The sequence below is a fragment of the Sapajus apella genome, unplaced genomic scaffold (genome assembly GCF_009761245.1).
Source record: "Sapajus apella isolate SASKATOON/1434 unplaced genomic scaffold, GSC_monkey_1.0 scaffold2, whole genome shotgun sequence".
NCBI lineage: Eukaryota > Metazoa > Chordata > Mammalia > Primates > Cebidae > Sapajus > Sapajus apella.
Window position 1 is genome coordinate 12,165,720 of NW_022436942.1, and position 23,319 is coordinate 12,189,038.

The 23,319-nt window shown below is 42.3% G+C and overlaps 1 protein-coding gene and 1 long non-coding RNA gene across 2 annotated transcripts in view; one reads left to right on the forward strand and one right to left on the reverse strand.

Annotated features, from left to right (window-relative positions):
- GNS (glucosamine (N-acetyl)-6-sulfatase) overlaps positions 1 to 20,327 on the forward strand; it is a 43,130-nt gene extending 22,803 nt beyond the window's left edge. The window contains exons 10-14 of the mRNA XM_032288435.1: positions 5,535 to 5,636; positions 10,837 to 10,944; positions 11,948 to 12,058; positions 13,482 to 13,642; positions 16,989 to 20,327. Coding sequence (XP_032144326.1) covers positions 5,535 to 5,636; positions 10,837 to 10,944; positions 11,948 to 12,058; positions 13,482 to 13,642; positions 16,989 to 17,067 — 561 coding nt within the window. The 3' untranslated portion in view covers positions 17,068 to 20,327. The remainder of the gene's footprint in view (positions 1 to 5,534; positions 5,637 to 10,836; positions 10,945 to 11,947; positions 12,059 to 13,481; positions 13,643 to 16,988) is intronic.
- Positions 10,401 to 11,948, reverse strand: LOC116558461. The gene is made up of 2 exons (XR_004272015.1): positions 11,550 to 11,948; positions 10,401 to 11,120 (listed from the first exon to the last, which is right to left on the reverse strand). It is a non-coding gene; the product is annotated as an uncharacterized LOC116558461 (long non-coding RNA).
- Positions 20,328 to 23,319: the final 2,992 nt, after the last annotated feature.

Below are 23,319 nucleotides of genomic sequence, written 5' to 3' on the forward strand. Positions count from 1 at the left end.
GCTGCTCCCACATGGGGTCAATGTCCTTATTATATGTTCCCAGCTCGCCTCACACTTGTCACACCCTATTGAGTTTGTCTTTTTTAGTCTAGGGTGTCCTAGAAAAGAGGAACTATCTAAACTTAAAAGCCCCTAGCATACACTAGGGAACATCCACGTTGGTTGAATGGATTTTGCCAAGGTTGCAAAGTGGCAGAACAGGGACTGAAAAATTAAGTCTGTGCATTCTCAGAATCCATGTTGGTTTTGTTTTGTTTTGTTTTTTTGAAACAGTGTCTCTCGGTCACCCAAACTGGAGTGCAGTGGTGTGATCTCAGCTCACTGCAACCTCTGCCTCCCCAGTTCAAGCAATTCTCCTGCCTCAGCTTCCTGAGTAGCTGGGACTACAGGCATGCCACCATGCCCAGCTAACTTTTGTATTTTAGTAAAGATGGGGTTTCACTATGTTGGCCAGGATGGTCTTGATCTCTTGACCTCATGATCCGCCTGCCTCAGCCTCCCAAAGTGCTGGGATTACGGGAGTGAGCCACCAGCCCCAGCAGGAATCCATATGTTTTTACATTGCTGCATTGACAGATGTAATTTGAGAAGCATGAAATGCCCCAGCCTTCCCCGAGCACAAGGAATGTCAGAGACGATGGGTGATGCATCATGTGTTGGCAGCTCAGTTGTCTCAGTGCCAGCCATTCTGTGTGAGTGACACAGGGTTGTGAGTTGGGCATAATGAGCTGAGCTGAGCTGTCAACAGCCTTGACAGCCACATCAGTGCACATTTAACTGACTGGCAGACTTAGCTGTGTGTTGGCTGTGTGGGAGAACTGGGGCAAGGTCTTACGTGTAGATGCCAAAGATTGGCTATTGACGTTTTTCTCCTCTGACTAGTCTAGCTTTAGATTAGGTGGTAGGAGTTCTGCAAAAGGAATTATAGAAAGGAAAAGGTTAGTAGGAAAACTAAAATGCTACAGCATGGTCCCAGGGAAATAGAACTGAACTGGGAGTCAGGAAGACCACCTATTGGCTTTGAACAAAATAAGCCTTCGTTCCCCTAGTTTTGTGAAAGTAAGAGGATGTTAAGCCTCCATTTTCGGATGGGACCAGGTGATGCCCCAGCTTCTTCCTTATCAGGAAAGCTGGCACTGAGGGGCAAGTGCAGCTGAAGCAACCAAAATGTGAGGATTCTGAACTTTCTCATGCAGTTACAGTGCTTTTCACTAAATGGATTTGGGGTGCTTTCTGGTGTGCTTGGAGCCTTTTTGATAACCCTGGAGAGATTCAACATCAGGGTTTCGGTGTCTGTTTGGAAACCTGATGTGTTCTGACAGCCCATTGCCATCTTGTTCTTTTCAGTAATTATGCAACAGTGTCATTCTTTCAGAGCAAGAATAAGTAGGTTCAATGCTTAATTCAACACCCCTTGAATTAAGCCCCAGGAATTTTTTTGTTTTTGTATTTTGAGACAGGGTCTCAATCTGTCACTTAGGCTGGAATGTAGTGGCACAAGCTTGGCTCACTGCATCCTCCGCCTCCTCAGGTGATCCTTCTACCTCAGCCTCCCGAGTAGCTGGGACCATAGGTACATACCACCATGCCCAGCTAATTTTTGTTTTGTTTGTAGAGATGCAGTTTTACTATGTTGCCCAGGCTGGTCTGGAACACCTGGGCTCAAGCAGTCAACCCTCCTCGCCTTGTTACAGGCATGAACTACCATGGCCAGTCTACCCCAGGGTTTTCTAGGGACTTTCATTTGATTAGGATATTTATGTACTTAAATCCTAAGAACATTCTCAACCTGAGGGAGTGTGATTTATGAAATAATTTATCATTTTGGCTGGGCACGGTGGCTCATGCCTGTAATCCTAGCAGTTTGTGAGGCCAAGGCAGGTGAATCACCTGAGGCCAAGAGTTTGAAACCAGCCTGGCCAACATGGTGAAACCTCATCTCTACTAAAAATACAAAAATAAATAGGTCATGGTGGTAGGCACCTGTAATCCCAACTACTTGGGAAGCTGAGGCAAGAGAATCACTTGAACCCCGGAGGCAGAGGTTGCAGTGAGCCGAGATCACACCATTGCACTCCAGCCTGGGCAAAAGAGCAAAAAAATGTGTCTCAAAAAAAAAAATTATTTTTGGTCTTGTCAAAGCTTTTTCTGCTCCAATCCATAAATGAAGTTTTTGTTTTTTTGAGATAGGCACTCTGTCACCCAGGTTGGAATATGGTGGCTCAAACATGGCTCACTGCAGCTTGGCCTCCTGAGCTCAAGTGATCCTTCTGCCTTGGCCTCCCAAAGTGTGGGGATTATCAGCAAGAGCCAGTGTGCCTGGCCCATAAATGAATTTTTAAGTTTACACTAGACAAAAGCAATACCCTGAAACTAATGTTTCTCAAACTCATCACAGTGATGGGTGAATCCATTCAAATTATTGATTATATAAAAACCAGAGGTAGGTATAATTCTTTTTAACTCTTCATTCTTACTTGGCATTCACTAGAAATCTCCCATCTCCTGATACAGTATGCTAATTTTGAGACTGTCTGCTTATTCAAGTAAAATTCTAGAAGAGGGGAGAATTTATCCATTATATTTAAGGGGGTGTGATAATTATAGATTTCTAGGGAGAAAGAGTCCTGGAATGATTTGTGCTTATGGTACTTGTGTTGAATCTTAGTGACTTTGCAGTTATACTAGAACTTATCCCTTTCTCTCAAGGGAGCAAAATGCCATTAGAAGAGCCTCGACTGGGTGCAGTGGCTCATGCCTATAATCCCAGCACTTTGGGGAGGCCAAGGCAAGTGAATCACTTGAGTTCAGAAGTTTGAGACCAGCCAGGGCCAAGGCAGAAACTCCATCTCTACTAAAAATAAAAAAATGGAAAAATTAGCTGGGCATCATGATATACACCTGTAGTCCCTGCTGCTCGGGATGCTGGGGCAGGAGGATCAGTTGAGTCTGGGAGGTCAAGGCTGCAGTGAGCTATGATTGTGCCACTGCGCTCCAGCTTGGGTGACAGGATGAGCCTCTATCTCAAAAACAACAAAACAGGCCAGGTGCGGTGGCTCATACCTGTAATCCCAGCACTTTGGGAGTCCAGGGTGGGCAGATCACCTCAGGTCCGGAGTTCAAGACCAGCCTGACTAACATGGAGAAACCCCATCTCTAAAAATACAAAAATTAGCCAGGTGTGGCGCATGCCTGTAATCCCAGCTACTTGGGAGGCTGAGGCAGAAGAATTGCTTGAACCCAGGAGGCGAAGGTTGCAGTGAGCCAAGATGGTGCCACAGCACTCCAGCATGAGGACAGAGTGAGACTCCGTCTCAAAAAAAAAAAAAAAAAAATTAGCCAGGTGTGGTGGCACATGCCTGTAATCCCTTGAACCCGGGAGGCAGAGGTTGCGGTGAGCCAAAATCACGCCATTGCACCCCAGCCTGGACAACAAGAGCAAAACTCCATTTCAAAAAAAGCCACAACAAAACAAAAAGAGTTTCCCCCAACTCCAAAAAAAAGAGCAAGCCTCCCGTTATACAGGTAGTGGATGCTGCAATTTTTGGTGAGATAGCAGTCACGATTTTATGTCTCTGGGTTTTTTGATGTTTTCTCTTTTCTTTTAAAAGTGCCTTGGACATCATAGTAGTATCCGAGGAATTGGCTTCACCTCATTCATGGTACAGGCATCACTGAAGATCTGTTAGTGACACTTCAGGGTCTATGGATGTCTTGTTGTCTTGATCTAATTCTGGAGATGGTGTCTCCCTTTGACCTTCCTTTCCTGCTGTGATCTCTTCCATATTGACACTTAGACCTGATGACTGTTTTCCAAGCTGCTCAATTTGCCTGGGGGACTTGAAACCAGGAAAGTTATCTGTAACAGTGGGTCATGTATCATCCCAGGAGACATGGCTTTTGTATGTGAGGTTTTTCCCCTCTTCAGTAACATATGGATTACCTTTCTCCTAAAGTGTCTGCCTCTGAGTGGTAATTCCTGACAGCTGCAGAGTTAGACTAATTGATTGAGAGCCAGGATATTTATCATTCTGCCGTCCAGAAGCTATCCTGGCCATCAGGAAACCTGGCCCCTGATAATCATATTCTGAAGATTTTTTTTTTTTTTTTTTTTTTTTTTGCCTTTCCTATCTGTACTTTTGGTTTTGTTCTTAAATTAAAAGTGGCAGGGTTGCGGTGCTTTGTTTTGTTTGATCTCTCTGTTTGACCTCTCCTAAAATGATCTAAGTTTTCTCATCAGTTTTAAAGACTGTTATTTCCTGTCAGTAACTGATGGCTTTTCCAGTTATACGCTGTTAACTGCTCCAGTGACTTCTTGTGTTTCATTTCTTTGTGTATAAAATGGGGGAAACACTGTGTTTGAGGACTGTGATAAGGAATAAATGAGAGTAAACATCACATGCTTAGCACAGTACATTTCCCAGTTTTTCTCACTTCTTGTTTGTTACCCCCAGTGGGTGGTTTCACCACTTGAAGATTTTTCTAGCCTGTGACCAGGTGACTTCTATGCTTGAGTTCTGTGTAGGCCTGCAGTGTCCACTTGTGGCTGTTGAGCACTTGAAAGGTGGATAGTCCAAACTGAGATGTATTATTATTGTGAAACACCAGATTTCAAAGACTTGGTTCACAAAAAGTTAAATCTCATTTTTAAAAATATTGTTTACATATTGAAATATTCAGATATTTTTATATGGGGTTAAATAAAATATATAAAATTTTACCTGTGTTTATTTTAATGTGGTTATTGGACAATTTTTAATTACATTTAGGGTCCCCTTTATATTTCTATTAGGCTACTCTGGATTAGGGCCTGTAGAGGCATTGTTTACAAAAGGAAAACAGTCTGATAACCAAGGAAATAAGGCATAAATACAGGACAATGCCTTTAGTTTCTGGAATGTTTAAAAACATCTAAGTTTTATGCCATCAAAAAAACTTTTATTGCTACATTGTTGGAATAAATAAATTCCAAAAAATAAAAAATTTTCTGCAGCCTTCACAGCCTGTTGCAAACATATTTTGGCAATGTTGTCCCTTTGAGAAGCTATAAAAAGAGCTGATAATTCTCATTGGTGGCAAGCATTCCATTTTTGAGGCCTTCCAAAATGTCTGGAGTTCATTTGAAGTCAAATTTAATCTGAATAATCAAGTTGTAAGATGCTTTGTGTAAAATAATTGGACCAGCTTTTTTTCATGAGTCACAACAAACTCAAAGCAATCGCAGAGGAGTTTTTAAAAAACGTTTTTCTCAATAACAGAATGGGTAGAATAAATACGTAACTTCCCAGGGGTATATACTATTATACACACCTTATAAGCCTTTATGTTTTAAGTTATTGTAGTTATAGTTGAACATATGAAACAGTAAGACTAAAGTAAGCATGGGCTGTATAAAAGGTAATAGTAAGTATAAAAGGTGATAGTAAGTGCCGTTGTCTCATGGGTGGGGTGCAGGGGGAAGAGAACTTTAGTATAGATAGAAAAGGAAAATGAGACCAGTTGTGTTCTAGATTGTTTTTCCTTCATTCTCATAGATGCTGGTTGCCAACATTGACTTGGGTCCTACTATTTTGGACATTGCTGGCTACGATCTAAATAAGACACAGATGGATGGGATGTCTTTATTGCCCATTTTGGTAAGTATAAAGCCCTCCACGAGGCCTGAGCCAAGACCACAATAAATTCTGGGTTGTGTAAAGACTTAAAAATTTAAATATTAAATAATGCTATTAAATTTGGGAAGCAGAAAATCTTGTGGTGGGAAGGAGTTTTCTAAAAGAAAAAAGTAGACCACATGTGAAATTGAGAGCTGTTTCCTTTTGCTCTCCTCTAAGAACACCCACCATAAAGAAAGTGGTGACAGTTTGGGAACACATTTGCATCATTGTAAAAAAGAGTCATTAGTCCAAATACATGAGTTCTTAGCAAAGTTAATATCCCAGTGGGAAAATGGGCAAAAGAAAAAGTGGCTAATCAACTCACAGAAGAATTAAAAATGGCTAAAACAAATGCAAAAGGATTACTTCAGTGCTAATTACAGAAATGCTTAACTGAAGGAGACCTTTTTCATCTGTAAACTGGGAACGATTTTTTAAATACCCAGTATTTCAGAAGTCTGAGAATTTGGAAACTGTTTATATACTTTTCACACAAGTGTAATCAGTTTAACCTATCAGGAAGCTGGTTTAACAAGACGTACCACTTCAGAGTACACAGATCAAAAACAGACAAATTAACTTTTGCCTGTCTGGTGACTGAAAATGGCATTTGGTCTTACTGTGCATCTGTTAATAACATGAATTATTTTTTAACGACTTAATTCCCATACGATCCAATTCACTCATTTAAAGTGTCCGATGGGCGTGATGGCTCATGCCTATAATCCCAGCACTTTGGGAGGCCAAGGTGGGTGGATTACCTGAGGTCAGGAGTTTGAGACCAGCCTGGCCAACATGGTAAACCCCTGTCTCTACTAAAAATACAAAAAACTGGCTGGGCATGGTAGCAGGCACCTGTACCCCCAGCTACTCAGGAGGCTGAGGCAGGAGAATCACTTGAACCCGGGAGATGGAGGTTGCAGTGAGCTGAGATAGCACCATTTCACTCCAGCCTGGGCAACAAGAGTGAGAAACTCCATCTCAAAATAAATAAATAAATTTTTATTTTTAATGTCCAACAGTTGTTGGTATATTTAGAGTTGTACAACCATCACCATAATCTAAGAGCATTTTTATCACCCTAAACCCCCAAACACATTAGTCACTGTAATATAAGAAACCCGAAAACCCAAATTATCTAGTAGAGAATTGATTAAATTGTGGTGCAGGGAATTGATTAGATCTGTTGCTCCCATTCCCACTACAAATCTATATTATGTTTGTATAGAGTTGTCTGTTCTGAACTTTTCACGTAAATTACATAATATGTGGCCTCTGGTTTTTTCACTGAGCATAATGTTTTCAAGGATCATCTCCATTGAAACGTGTATCAGTACCTTGTTTTAGTGCCAAATAACATTCCGTGTGTGAATATATCACATTTTATTTAGCCATTCAGATATTTGGGCTGTTTCCACTTTTTGGCTGTTATGAATAATGCAACTGTAATGTTTTTGAGATAGGGTCTTGCTCTGTTGCGCAGGCTGGAGTGCGGCGTTGGCCATCACAGCTCACTGCAGCCTCAGTCTCCCAGGTTCAGGGGATCCTCCCACCTCATCCTCCCTAGTATAGCTGGAGCTACAGTCGCCAGCCACCACGTCTGGCTAATTTTTTTTTTTTTTTTAATTTTTAGTACAAGTGAGGTTTCCCTGCATTGCTCAGCTTGACCTCGAACTCCTGGTCTCAGATCCTCCCTTGTTATCCAAGAAGATTTTTAAGAAAAAAATCCTCCTGCCTTAGCCTCCTGAAGTGCTGGGATTGTGGGCATGAGCCAACACTTTCTATCATCTATCTTTGTGATTATTTTATTTTAGTAGGTGTGAAGTGGTATCTCATTGTGATTTTGATTTGTATTTCCCTGCTGACTGTTTAGCATTTCATCATGCGTTTGTCAGCCATTTGTGTGTCTTCTTTGAAGATGTGTTTATATTGGGATCCTTCGCCCAGTTTTTTTTTTGTGTTGTTCAGGGAATCACTTTTCATTTATACCATTTTGTTTCTTCTCTTGAGAAATGCCTCTGCATTTTTGCCTATGATAGTCTCCTTATTTATGACTTGTCTTTTCCATATATTAAGATATGGGAACCAGGTGCAATGGCTCATGCCTGTAATCCCAGCAATTTAGGAGGCTAAGGCAGGCAGATCTCTTGAGTCCAAGATTTCAAGACCAGCCTATGCAACATGGCAAGACCCGGTCTCTACAAAAAATACAGAAAATTAGCCAGGCATGATGATGTGCATCTGTAGTCCCAACTACTTGGAAGGCTGAGGTAGGAGGATCGCTTGAGCCAAAGAGGTGGAGGTTGTAGTGAGCAGAGATTGTACCACTGCACTCCAGGAATCGAATGTATATATTGTTTCTTTTAACAGTTAGCGTCTTTCGTATGTTTATAAAGATGCTTCTAAACTTTGAAGCCAGAAAACTATTCTCCCATATTTTCTTCTAAAGGTTTTATAGCTCTGCCTCCTATACCCAAGTCCTTGATGAATCTGTCTATCTCTGTACCAGTATCATTTTTTCTTATAAAGCTGTGTAACTAAATCTTTATTAGCATGGGTACACCTCTCTGCTAATTGTTCTGGTGGGGATCCTAGCCCCTGTCTTCACATAAACTCTAATCAGCTTTTCAGATTACTACCTGAGAAATGCTGGCTTTTGATTGGAATTGCATTTAACCTATAGATCATTTATGGGAAACTTTACATCTTTTAACTTTCTTCATACGAGTCTTATACTGTGTACCTTATTAAGTTTCTAATTAGAAAAATAAAACTTGATTCACTTTAGGGGTAAAAATCATTATGTTGTCTATAATTTCTCTGCACAGTTCTTAAAGTGCCACTTGAGACTTGATTCTTTTCCTCGTTCATGTTTTGTTTCTAGAGGTTATTCTGATGAAATACTGATATATTGGAACAGTTAAATAGCCATGTGTGGCTATTTATGTGAATTAACTAAAAATGAAATTCAGTTCTTCAGTTGCACTAGCTGCATATCTTGTGCTCAGTGGCCATCATATTGAACAGCAAAGATAGGGAACATTTTAACCAGAAAGTTCTGCTGGACTAGCAGTTGGCAGACTACAACCTGTGGGCCAAATCTAGCCCACCCCCTGTCTTTGTAAATAAAGTTATATCAGAACATAGCCACACTTAATGTATTGTTGATGGCTGTTTCCTGCTACCTGAGTAGATGTGACAGAGCCAGGAGCCTAAGTATTTACTCTGTGGCATTTTACAAAAAAAAGTTTAAGGATCCCTACAGACCATGCGTCTCAAACTTGGTCAGACATCAGAATCACTTGGAAACTAAAATACTAATGCCTGGGCCTCACCCCTGGAGATTCTGATTTAATTGGCATGAGATAGAATCCCTTGGGATTTTTGAAGTTTCCCTGGAACTTCAAAAATCCCAAAGTTCAGGAACCACTGATCTATACTTCTCAGATGCTCTTTTCTCCTCAGGACACTTTGACATTCAAGTGTGGGATTTTGAAGTTCACTCAATTCTGACAGTTCACTCGATTCCACTTTCCAGCTTCCAGCTTCTGTGGCTCAGGTTTGGCACCAGGAGCCTTTTTTTTTTTTTTTTTTCCCTGAGACAGTCTTGCTTTGTCGCACAGGCTGAAGTGCAGTGGTGCAATCTCGGCTTACCACAACCTCTGCCGCCTGAGTTCAAGCAATTCTGCCTCAACCTCCCAAGTAGCTGGGACCACAGGCGCATGCCACCATGCCTGGCTAGTTTTTTGGTATTTTTTAGTGGAGATGGGGTTTCACCACGTTGGCCAGGCTGGTCTCAACCCCCTGACCTCAGGTGAGCTGCAGAGCCAAGCCAGCATGAGCTTTTGAAGTCTCCAATGACTCATGATTTCTGAGATCCTGAGCTGCACAGGATTGTTCCTAATAAGTTAGGAAATAATTCCTATCTCACCCATTCCCCACCATACTCACCAGGTTAAGCATTCTTTAGAACAGTGATTCTCAAACAGGCATTCCCCAGAAATGCCTGTGGGATGTGCTAAAACCCAGGTTGCTGTCTACCTATGTTAGGAATTAAGAATTTTCATTTGTAAAAAGTTTTCAGGTGATGCTGCTTGTCCTGGGAGCCACACTTTTAAGAACCACTTTTTTTAGAGCAGTGCTGTTCAGAGGTCTTACTAAAATGCAGGCTTTGGCTTGTGAGAGCTAGAGTAGGACCTGAGATTCTGCATTTCAAACAAGCTCCCAACCAGACTTTGACCATTTTAAGAGCACCTTCTAACCTGGTCTTCCTGTCTTTCTATATCTCCATTCCCTCTCTGGATTCTGCTACGAGGCTGACTTTTCTAAATCACTGCCTTGATTGTGTTACCTCCCTGCTCAAAAACCTCCTATTATTTCTCATCACCTGCTGTTCTTTATAGGACGGGCCCAGGCAGCATGATATTTGGGGCCTTTTCCCGTGTGGTGCCAGCCTGCCTCTCCACCCTGTTACCTTGTCTGAAAGCTGGGTTTCAGGAAGCCACACTACTAAGTGGTCTGTGTTTAGCCTATGTTCATGCTCTTTAATCTAAAGCTTGTACCTATTCTTAGATTCTTTCTCCTTTCACCATTTGTGTCTCTCTTAAACTTGCTGCTTTCAAATGCTGCCACTTCTTTCCTTCCACACCATGAATGTACATTGAAGAGTGAGTTAATGTACTGTACCTGCATTCTGACCATCAAGAGGTGCTTTGAATCTGTTAACAGTCCTTAGCACACAGGTCTATTGAATATTTGTTTCTTTATTGTCCTTGTGTCTATTAGGTTATACATTCCTTAGTATGAGCATAAAACAGTTCTTAAATAGAGCATATGACAGTATTATGTGTTCTAGTCTGGACTTTTCAGCAACTTGCCCTGTGACTTTGATTCTTGCTTAGCAACCTTGTCAGGTTCCATTCCTGACCTGATTCACAGAAGTACCCTTGGAAAGGAACTATTAAATGTTCAAAGTATTTGACCATCATTTGTAAAGGCCCTTAAGTACCAAACATACAATTCAGTAGCTTTCATATGCACCTGTTTTAGTCATTCCCTTTAGTTACTGAATGAACAGTCTAGTTACTTTTGACTCCCAAGTCCCCTTCAGCAGTCAATTACTTTGTGATCTTTGTCATAGTCTATGTGCCTCACAAACTCTGTTTGCTCTTCTTTCTAGAGAGGTGCCAGTAACTTGACCTGGCGATCAGATGTCCTGGTGGAATACCAAGGAGAAGGCCGTAACGTCACTGACCCAACATGCCCTTCTCTGAGTCCTGGCGTATCTGTGAGTAATGGCTTGAATCGACTTAGGAAGCTTTCTCACAACACGGCAAGGTGCTGGTTTCGATCTGTCAAGTAGTAAAACCTTTCATTTGACTCCTGTTCCTTTGTCACTTGACTGTGGGTGGTTAGCAGACGGACAAAAGAAAATCCAGTGATCTTGGAAATGATGCTGCCAACCTGTCATCAGAATGTGCACTGTTAATTCTTCCAATTTATGTAACAAGTGCATGTATCCACCCATGTTCTTACCTTATCAATTCCTTCAATTCCTTTTCCCTGTTTTTCTACCCCTCCCAATAACAGTACCACTTTTTAAAATTAGGGATATTACTGGGGCATGCAGTAGAAAGATGTGGTTCCTGCCCGTAACCATGCTATTGTGAGTGTCTTGCATTGTTGGCAGCCGGGCAGGTCACAGAGAGGGTAACAGCCATGTTGGCCTCACTTTGGAGAAGGGAAAATAGGCTTCCATTTGGAGTTGATTGATTCTTCTAACACCAAAGTGTTACAGTATAATAACCAACCAAAAGTGCAATAACAGATCATATTGTAGACATAAGTTAGATTTAAGTCGTACTTGGTGATAAGAACACTCAAATAACTTACCTGCATATGATTCCGCAAAGCTCATTTTAATCTTTTCCTCCAACTTTTTAGGGTGACAGTTCCTAGTCATTCTTAGAAATGAGTCATTTGAGTTGATTTCTTCTCCTTGCCAACCCATACCTTTTACAGGTGCTCATTATAAGTAATTCTTGTCAGGAGTTTAGCAGACAAGGATGGCAACAATCTACAAATGGAACAACCCATATACCTTGATCAAGTTAGCCAAAGGAACAATGCCTCACATCTATGTTTGAGTTATTGGCTTCTCCATGGAAGGTTTTCTGATTGCTGCTAAATTGCATGTCTGGCATGAGCCAAACTGATGGTTTTTCTAGGCAACTAGGTATTTGTTACTATGAAAGAACTGTCTTCATTTAACTTTTAAAATATCCCTACAGCAATGTTTCCCAGACTGCATATGTGAAGATGCTTATAACAACACCTATGCCTGTGTGAGGACAATGTCAGCGTTGTGGAATTTGCAGTATTGCGAGTTTGATGACCAGGAGGTAAGAGGGATTTCTGCCTGCACGTACCCACTCCTTTCTTGCTTGTGCTTTGTTGGCTGGACTTGGTGGCAGAAGAGCAGTGCCAAGGCCGCTCCGTAGGGAAGAGGTTGTGTTTCTCATTTGTGCTTCACTTTATTTAGGTTTCCTTCACTTGTAAGGCCATGTCTCACTTCTCTAACTGTAATCCTTCTGAATGGGGTTTTCTCCACTCCCACCACTACCCAAATTCACAGTTTAAATGCACAGTTTGTTTTCAGAATGATACATGCTTTGTCTGTTAACTTCCCTGGTAGTTTGAGGTGAAAGTGAAATACCTCAACTTCACTTGAGTTGGAGCGTTTCCTAGAAAGCTTACCAGCAACTGGTGTATTCAGAAACTCCTGTTCCCACCACAGCAAAATCCAGTGCTGCTCTAATAGATTAGAGTGGGGGTTAGAGGCCCAGGAGTCCATCCATGGAAGAAGGTGGTTTTTAGCCTACACAGGTTGGTATGGATTATCTGAAGGATCCCATGGACTCTAGTCCCCTGTGGTTTCTTACTGTTTATCAGCATATGCACACCTGCCCCACCTGGCAACCTTCATCTGACCATCTGGAGCAGATGCCCATCTGTGTTTCTCAGAAATGGACTCATTCTCCACTCCATTTGCAACTTATAAGCACTTTGGACAATAAGCAAGAGACTTCCCTTAAACTGTTTCCCGCTCCCACATGATGTTTATCAGTTTGATAACTACTTTATAAGTAGTTTTAAGTGTGAGGGCAGCTGCCTGAAGCCATTATAGGCAAAATTACCTACCATCTTTCTAGCCTAACATTTGACTCCAGTTTGGAGAACAGCATACAGATTATAGAGGGAAAAGTTCAACCTCTCCTATGTTAGAAATGATAATTAGTACTGTATCCTTCCCCAGTATATCCACAGCTACTTTTTAAATAGGAAAACTTAACATTTGTATCACACAGGCAAGAGTACTTTCATATCCATTCTCATTTGAAGTTTACAATTCTGTGGCAAAAATCACCTTTGAATGTTTGCTCTCACTTTAGTAACTCTATTACCGAGTCTTGTTTCTGAGACCTTGCCATGGCAGGTTCCTGCCTTCGGTTCTGTTTTAATTGCAGAAGATAATGTATTTCCCCCACATCCCCCTCTTGCCTCTGCCTGAAGGTACAGGCTGTGCAAGGGCCCCTTTTTAGCATGTGGCTGGAGACCCCAAACAGCTGAACCCCCAGAACAGATGCTTCCTCGTCTCAAGGAAACAGTGAGCTCTTTGAGGATATTGAGAGCAGATTGGGTCTCCAGGGCCGTGGTTTTTTTTATCTTCCTCTTCCCTTCCCATTTAGAAATAAGTCACATTAAGAGTATTTCTCACATCTAACCCTTGGTCTTTTCTTTCCTCCATGCTTTCATTTCTTCTAGGTGTTTGTAGAAGTCTATAATCTGACTGCAGACCCCGACCAAATCACTAACATTGCTAAAAATATAGACCCAGAGCTTTTAGGAAAGATGAACTATCGGTTAATGATGCTACAGTCCTGTTCTGGACCAACCTGTCGCACTCCAGGGGTTTTTGACCCCGGGTAAGTTTCCTTTCTCTTCATTTACTTGGCCAGGATTTTTTCTATTAGTCATGCTGTTCTTGAAAACAAAGGGAGCCCTTTTTGCTGTGAGATGATGATGATTCTTGTGCTTTAGAGGAATACTGTGTTCTTAGTGCATCAGCCTGTTGCGCTGGGAAAATAAGCTTTGGAAACTTTTGCTCTCCACTGCCAGTTGCTGCTTTAGCCAGTGGTACAGCCTTGCTTCCCACCAAATTTGGGGCTCTTCTTTTCCTGCTATGATTATTGTCATGGTACCACTTGATTGCACTGGTGACATTTGGAGCTTCTTTAAGCTGCGATTCTCTACTGCTGTTCACTAGAGCTTCCAAGAGTATATGCCTTCATTTCATTCCTCAGAAACCCCTATTACAGAAACTTGAATGTTTGCTAAATGTATTAAACACACAATGAAAACAGAAGGTGTAAAGTCACATGTTGAAATATATAAGCCCACTGCAGGATATGGAGGTATAAAAGATGTTTAGCTACCACCTGCTAAGTCAGATTTGTTCCCCACACTATCCCTCTTAGTAACTTCTCAGCATTAACTCTGGGTGTCAGTATACCAGGTATTTGAGCTGCCGGTGGCAGGAAGCTTGTCATTTATTTTTTTCTTGAAGGTCATGAAATTTAAAAATCAAACTTTTTTTTTTTTTTTTTTTTTGAGACGGAGTTTCACTCTCGTTACGCAGGCTGGAGTGCAATGGCGCGATCTCGGCTCACCGCAGCCTCTGCCTCCTGGGTTCAGGCAATTCTCCTGCCTCAGCCTCCTGAGTAGCTGGGATTACAGGCACGCGCCACCATGCCCAGCTGATTTTTTGTATTTTTAGTAGAGACGGGGTTTCACCATGTTGACCAGGATGGTCTCGATCTCTTGACCTTGTGATCCACCCGCCTCAGCCTCCCAAAGTGCTGGGATTACAGGCGTGAGCCACCGCGCCTGGCCCTAAAAATCAAACTTTCAATGGGAAAGGAGTATTTTAGTTCTTATATTCAGACTGTAGGAGAGGGAGGAATTATGTCCTAAGTTGATGTAAAGTTATCACTTAATTTTTATTATCTTGGTGTTAATCTTTAGTCCAAATTAGAGACAGATGAATGTGAATGAGTAGAAAAACTCGATTATAGACTATTCATTGTTTGCTTTTAAATAATGTATATAAAGCCAAAGTGACATAGATACCAGTAAACTAAGACCAGATAATATAAAAACATATTTATCATTATATCACTTAAACGAAATAACTGTTTTTATATGGATAATCCCATTAGTACAATACAAATGGTCAAGGATTTTGACCACCTCGTTTTGATCTTTCCTCTAAGTTAGTGAAATAGATCTTAGCTTAGTACCAGTTACCTGAAATAGGAAGTTGATTCCCTAAAATAAAAGCACAAGACTTCCAGTTTCCATGTGCTGACTTCGCAATTTCCAGCAGTTACTTAGCTCAGAATGTTCTTTTAAACCGTATTAAGTTAGATGTCTACAGCAGTGAATGCTTTTTAACCATATACTCTTTGGCTGACTCTGGGAACTTAAAGCCAACATCTGACTAAATTTTAAATGGAGGGTCAAGGGACTGGATCTCTTGGATGATGATATGTGACCAAATAGTCCCTAACCATCCCACTGCTAGGACATGGACTTGCCAGGCTGGCATCTGGTTGGCCAGTACAAGGTAAATGTAGCCAGTTGTCTGTTTCTTCTGAACATCTGGCTCTAAGTGTTAGAATTCATTCAATTTCCATACAGCCCTTAGAGCCCAAACAGGTAAATTTCAAATGAGGAAACTGAGCTTGGAGTTGTGATTTGCCCAAGGGCTGCCCTATAAGGAACTGAATACATTGTCTATTTCCTAAGCAAGTTTTGTGTGGTTTTTAACTGCAACAAATTGTCCTGCTCGCATTTTAGAAGGTTATAACTAAAGTTCTAGATGCTGGCTTTGCTGATGTTAGCCTGAACTACTTAAACTTAACCTGATTTTCTGTTTTAAATTCCTTAGCCATGATTATGCTTTTCCTATCAAACATTTGGGCCTATTGAGTCCTCCATGGCGGGATCATCAGACCAGATCCTGTGAGCCCAGTCTAGCCCCACCTGCTGGAACAGAGCCTCACATATTCATTTTCCTGGTTTTGGCTGCTTGTGTGCTTCAGCAGCAAAGGAGAATGGGCAGGACAGAGACTGGATGGCTCCCATACCCTAAAACATTTATTATCTGGCCCTTTACAAAAAACGTTGGTCAATTGCTGTTCTAAAATGCAGTACAGTAGTCCCCACTTATCCACAGAGGATCTATTCCATGGACAGTACCAGGCCCAGTCGCCATCAGTCGGAAGATGGTTCTGTTCATGTCTTCTGCCCACAAATGTTATGCCTTTTCCATCTTAACTAAGCTTCTGTCACGTACTGTGGCCCTAACTTTTGCGGTTTAAAGTATGGCAACAAAACTAGCATGAATTCTTTTTTCCTTCTTCATGATTTCACAGATAGAAAATTCATTCTTAGCTAGGCACGGTGGCTCACACTTGTAATCCCAGCACTTTGGGAGACCAAGACCAGGAGTTCTAGACCAGCCTGGGCAACATGGTGAAACCCTGTCTCTACAAAAAAAAAAAAAAAAGAATACAAAAATTAGCCAGGTGTAGTGGTGCACACCTATGATCCCAGCTACTTGGGAGGCTAAGGCAGGGGAATTGCTTGAGCCCGGGAGGTGGAGGTTGCAGTGAGCCGAGATTGTACCACTACATTCCAGCCTGGGCTAGACTGTGACTCCATCCCCATGCCAGCACCCCCACCAAAAATGATTAATGCTCATGGTGAGCTGCTATAGGTCTTAGCAGTCTCGCTGTAGATCTTAGCAGTCCTGCTGTACGATTTTTTTCTTAAGAGCATTCACTTTTTCACTTAAAGGACGCACTTTATGGCTCCTCTTTGGCATTTGTGAATTGCCAGCACCACTACTCTTGTGGTTTGGAATCACTATTAAATAAGGGTGACTTGAACACAAGCACTGTAATAGTGCAGCAGTTGATCCACCCCTACTCCCTCAAAAGAAAAAAAAATCTTGCTGCCTTCTGACACCTTTCAAAACTAACCTACTTATCTTTCTCCTCTTGAGTTGCACTGTGTGACTGTGTGCTGACTGGGGATGGAAATGTTCTGAACTGTCGAGTGCTATGTTTTGTACCATAGACTTTCTCACTAGAGTCCCGTCTGGTGATTTGTTTCTTTTGCATGCCTTTCTGCTGTCCTTTCCACTGAATAATATTCTGAGTGAGAAGCTAGAGAGAATTAATGTTACAGTTGGTTTTTCCTCCCCAGATACAGGTTTGACCCCCGTCTCATGTTCAGCAATCATGGCAGTGTCAGGACCCGAAGATTTTCGAAACATCTTCTGTAGTGACCTCACACAGCCTCTTCAGTTGGATCCCTGCACGCCTCTTTCTGATGAAGTGATTGTAGTAGGTGTCTGTAGCTAGTCTTCAAGACCACACCTGGAAGAGTTTCTGGACTGGCTTTCAGTCCTGTTTGAAACAGCAACCCCATCGGCTGACTTCCTCGTGCAATGCGTTCAACTGTGAACTCTGCCTGTGTGTCAGGAGTGGCCGTCTCTGGTCTCTTCTTCAGCTGATAAGGACACTCTGAGGTATTTGTTCTCACCATATTCTTTCTGTCCTGGGGCCGCAATTCTTGATTATTCCTCATGTGGTTAAAGTCTGAATTTGTAAATCCATTCAGATAAATGGCAGTACTTTAGGACACACACTCCCCTCCCTACCTTTGGATATAGCTTGACCTAAAATCGAAGGACCTGTGTAGCATTTCACATTGAGCACCTCACTATCAAAAATACTAACATCACATGGCTTGAAGAGCAACCATCAGAGCTGAATCACCCAAGTAAGAACAAGTACCATTGTTGATAGATAAGTAGAGATATATTTTTTATGATGTCCATCACAGTGTGGTAAGGTTGCAAATTCAAAACATGTTACCCAAGCTCTGTTCGGTTTTTTTTTTTTGGGGGGGCGGGGGGAATTCTAGGCTGGTGCTGCATTGAATTAGAGCAGCAAGCTTGTGATAAAGGCCAATTCCAGGTAGCTCTTGAAGGTGATAGCCATCTACTTTCCAGTCGCTGCCAACCACAGGGAGTGCCAGTTAACACTGGAAGGACTGAGGAAAGGTCTCTTCTCTTGAGACTCCCTCTGAGGTCTGAAAAGTAAAGTGTAGGAACATCACCAGGGAAGAACTGCCAAGAGTTGGTGAAGGTTGTGTCTTCTGAAGACAGTGCTCTTGAATAGACAGGTGGAAGGGCTGTACCTGGGATAAAGGAAGGAAGTGTCTCTCTAGCAGGGAGCTTGAGTTTCAGTTGCATGCATGAAGTCATTGACTCTCTCTGCATTTTTCTGTCATTCTGTTCATTTGTTTTAAGATGGAAAATTTTCTTGTAGTTGATGTGAAGTATCAACTACTTTACCCTGCCTTCTCCCTTTTAGATGGGTTCTTCCTGAGTTTTTGGAGTCTTGTGTGATTAGGGCCCCATTCAGTATTCCCCCGTCAAAATCACATCTATTTAGGTTTCTTCACTGTTGAGAACACCTAAATTTTTTTTAATTTTACTTTTTTTTTTTTTTTTTTGCAGGGAGGAGGGGTGGACAGTCTTGCTGTGTTACCCAGGCTGGAGTATAGTGGGGCAATTTCCGCTCAGTGCACCCTCAGCCTCCTGGGTTCAAGGGACTCTCCTGCCTCAGCCTCCTGAGTAGCTGGAATTGCAGGCACCCACCACCACACCCAGCTAATTTTTTGTATTTTCAGTAGGGACGAGGTTTCACCATGTTGGCCAGGCTAGTCTCAAACTCCTGACCTCATGATCCACCCACCTGGCCGAGAACACCTAAATTTTTAGGTTTCTTGGCTCAAAAACCAATTCCATTTCTAATGTTTTCTTCACAAGAAGGCTAATTTGTGGTGAGACAGCAGGGGAGGAGGAAGAGCTGTGGTTTATAACTTACTCAACTCAGGCGATAAGCGATTTTAGCTTTATTTAAAGTCTTCTGTCCAGCTTTAAGCACTTGATAAGACATGGCTGAAAGTAGCTTTTCTATCAGAATTGCAGATAGTCATGTTGGGTAAACAGCCATTGGATTTATTACTTTACCTCACATGATCCCAGCAACTGTGGTGGTATCTAGGCAAGTGAAATGAACACCTCTGCTGTGAATGTTTTACAGAAGGAAATTCAAAAAAATGTTGTAACTAAAAGCAAACTACATTGTTGAATATGGGTTTCGGCTTTCTTTTTCACTTTGATTCTTAACATTATCAGTCAACTTCCACATTAATGAAAGTTGACCATAGTTATTTCCAAATAAAAAGAAACCAACTCTTACCAGGTCTTGGACTGTGATGTCATATTATTCAGTTTTATGCTGGTTCCTGAGAGCAGAAGTCATAAGAGTGACACAGTCAGCTGCTGATAGCACCTCTGCCACACTGCTCTTACATTCAGTTCACTGGGTGTGCTTCAGTGGTGGGATATGGTGTGCCCCTGTCTCTACACTCTTCTAGTTTTCGTATATTTCCTATCTAGCCTTCAAACAAACAGCTTCCAGTTTTAGTTTTTTTCTTGGACTGGCTTCATTCTGAATCTGTGCTAAAATCGTCTTTCATAAAGAGACCTCACTTTATAGCCTAACAGACTACAGAATGCACTGATGTTTTCATAGTATTTAAGGGACCCACTGCAAGAAGCTTGCTTTCTTTTATTTGTATTCATTTAGATTTTGATTTTCCATGTTAAGAAGGTGAGGTCCATGTTGGTGCCCTTTGGAGTAGAGAACCATATAAACACTGGGAATCAACAGAGGCCTTAGGAATGAATAGTTTGCCTTATACAAGTTCCTGTTACAAAGCTCTCCCTCACATACAAAGTAGATGACACCTTTTGAGCATCTTTGAATTTGACATATGGTGCTGTTATTTTTTGAGATGGAGTCTCGCTGTTGTCAGCCGGGCTGGAATGCAATGGAGCGATCTCAGCTCACTGCCACTTCCACCTCCTGGGTTCCAGCAGTTCTCCTGCCTCAGCCTCCCAAGTAGCTGAGACTACAGGCGCCTACCACCACGCCCAGCCAGTTTTTGTATTTTTAGTAGAGATGAGGTTTCACGATGTTGACCAGGCTGGCTGAACTCCTGACCTCAGGCGATCCACCTGCCTCGGCCTCCCAAAGTGCTGGGATTACAGGTGTGAGCCACTGCGCCTGGCCTGCAAACACATTTTAATTGACAACAAACACTAGGGCTCTTGCACAAAAAAATGATAGCCATGGAAGTATCACCTTATTCTATGAGAGCTGTTCTTAAGTGTCTAAGGTTTAGTGTTCTTTTTAAAGGAAAGTTGTCCCAGGATTCATACTAAAGAAAGCAAAAGTTATTTCAACTGATCCACCAATGGAATTAGATGGGTAGAGTTGGGTTCTTGAGTTTTACCACCACTTAATTCCCTCTGAATTTTGTAACTTCCTGTGTTTCATCCTCTGTTCCTTATTCTGCCCTTGCTCTGTGTCATCTCAGTCAAATATTTGACTTAGAAAGTGCCCTTCAAAAGGACCCTGTTCACTGCTGCACTTTTCAATGAATTAAAATTTATTTCCTTTCTAGTGGGAATGTGTCCTTTGTTTTAGTTCACAAGCAGTAATTTTGACAAGATGCTTTCTTCTGATACAGTTTGTTTTAGTCACTCACCTAGTACTGGAAATGGGCTGTTTTCTAGACAGACCCTATAGTCTTTACCTGTATAGCTCTTATATACATGGCCCCTACTGATTGATAACCCCTGAATGAAGTACCATGTAGAAAATATATCCTGATAGACCAGGTGTGGTGGCTCACGCCTATAATCAAAGCACTTTGGGAGGCCAAGGTGGGTGGATCATGAGGTCAAGAGAGTGAGACCATCCTAGCTAACACAGTAAAACCCCATCTCTACTAAACACACAAAAAATTAGCCGGGCATGATGGCATACACCTGTAATCCCAGCTACTCTGGAGGCTGAGGCAGGAGGATCGCTTGATCTTGGGAGGCGGAAGTGGCAATGAGCAGAGACTCAGCCACTGCACTCCAGCCTGGGTAACAGAGTAAGACTCCATCTCAAAAAAAAAAAAAAAAAAAAAAAAAATCCTGATAAATCTTTATTCATTTACAGCTTTGGAGAAAAAATCTGGTCTTGGCTGGCTTTCTAACAGACTAAGCTCACCTTCAAAGATGCTTTGCCACGTGGTCCATTGCCCAAGATGGGGAATGACTTCTTATGGGGTCAGCAAACTTCTTAAAAGGATAGACAGCCAATATCGTAAGCTTCCAGGCCATGTGGTCTCTGTCACAGCTGTTTACCTGTGCTGTTATAACACAAAAGTAGCCATAGATAATACATAAGTGAATGTGTGGCTGTGTTCCAATAACTTTATTTACAAAAACAAGGACATAATTTGCCAACCCCTAGACCTTGTAGGTTGCCTCATATCTTGGCAGTTCTGAAGACCACATAGAAAAGTGTTAGACATAAAACTGTCAGATTACTATCAGAAAAACAGGTGATTTGGTCCAGGGGCAATGGCTCATGCCTTTAATCTCAGCACTTTGAGAGGCCGAGGCAGGAAGAATGCTTGATCTCTGGAGTTCAAGACCAGCCTGGGCAACATAGCAAGACTGTCACTATAAAAAGTATTTAAATTTTAAAAATGAAAAGCAGGTGACTTGGCTATATCACAATTTTAAGGTTATTTATCATGGCCTGGGATTTATACCCTTCTTGCAAGCTAATTAAGTAGGTCTGTTATTTCATGAGACTCCTGGGATAAAGACAAAGGACTTGATTACAGCACAGCAAGCCCTACAGGTACAATGCAGAGGGCCCAGATGGATGCCTGCACATGCAGTGGGTTTTGTTAGAGGAAAAAGAATGTTAGGCTTGGGGGGCCTTCGTCTAGGCTGGAGTGAAGTGGTGCGATCTCAGCTCACTGCAACCTCTGCCTCCCAGGTTCAAGCAATTCTCATGCCTCAGCCTCCTGAGTAGTTGGGATTACAAGTACACACAACCACACCTGGCTAATTTTTGTATTTTTAATAAAGACAGAGCTTCACCATGTTGGCCAGGCTGGTCTCAAACTCCTGACCTGAAGCGAGCTGCCTGCCTCAGCCTCAGCCTCCCTAAGTGCTGGAGGTATGAGCCACTGCACCCGGCCGAGCCTGCTGTGTTATAGCAAGCACTAAGTGAGGCTGCTGTTTGTTCCAGAAGAAGACATTAACTTATCCCTGAAGCTGCTCACTACAGACAAGCCTAAGGAATGGCCAGCATAAAAAGTGATGAGGAGGCCGGACATCGTGACTCATGCCTGTAATTCCAGCACTTTGGGAGGCTAAGGTAGGCAGATCACCTGAGGTCAGGAGTTCAAGACCAGCCTGGGCAACTTGGTGAAACCCCATCTCTACTAAAAATACAAAAATTAGCTGGGCATGGTGATACATACCTGTAATCTCAGCTACTTGGGAGGCTGACGCAGGAGAAGCACTTGAAACCAGGAGATGGAGGTTGTAGTAAGCCAAGATCACACCATTGCCCTCCAGCCTGGGTGACAACAGTGAAACTCGAATATCTCAAAAACAAAAAACCACAGGACCTTGCATTCTTGGCGTACAAAGCAAGGAGCTGCAAGCATGCTTGGGGTTCACAGTGGATTGCCTCTCCCAACAGCTGTCAGCTGTTCAGTAGCAGGGGATCACCTGGCTGGATGTTTCTCCTTCCTCTTCCAGAAAGGCTAGAATGCTAGATCAGGCCAATAATAGCAATTGTAGACCTAAATGCTTAAGTAAGATTTTCTTTTTAACCTGGGACCTAAGACCAAGAAACCTGAGAGAAGTGGGCGCTGGGCTTCCAGATTTCAAGACAAGATATCAAGACCCGATGGAAAGGGAAAGGATAACATTAGGTGAGGCACCAGGTCAGACTTCGTTTTGAGCCACCTCCTCTGGCCTTTGTCTAAGTACTAGAGAAAGGTGGTACAGAAAGGAGAGCCCCTGTGATCACCGTCCAAATATTAATAGAAAACCAAGATGGTACAGAACACCCATAAAATCACTAAGTTACCATCCTAAACATTGGGAATTTGATTACATCACAGTCATACCATCAGCAAGGAGAAGGAGAAGCTTCACTTGCAGAGACTCAGAGTGAAGAGAAATACAGACTCCATTAGATCCATTTTTTTGTAACTTATCCCAGCTATTCCCACTGAAACTGGACCCCGCCCTGTAGAACCAAATTCCCTACAGAAGTAGTGTTTGTTTCATCATCTTAATCTACCCCCAGTGGATTTATTTTTTGAGACAGGGTCTCGCTCTGTTGCCCAGGCTTGATGCAGTGGCCCTATCGGCTCACCACAACCGCCGTCTCCCAGGCTTAACTGATCCTCCCATCTCAGCCTCCCAAGTAGCTGAGACTATGGGCAGATAACACCATGCCCAGGTAATTTTTGTATTTCTTGAAGAGATGGGAATTTGCCATGTTGCCCAGATGGTCTTGAACTCCTGGCTCAAGGGATCCACCTGCATTGGTCTCCTAAAATGCTGGGATATAAGGCATGAACCACTGTG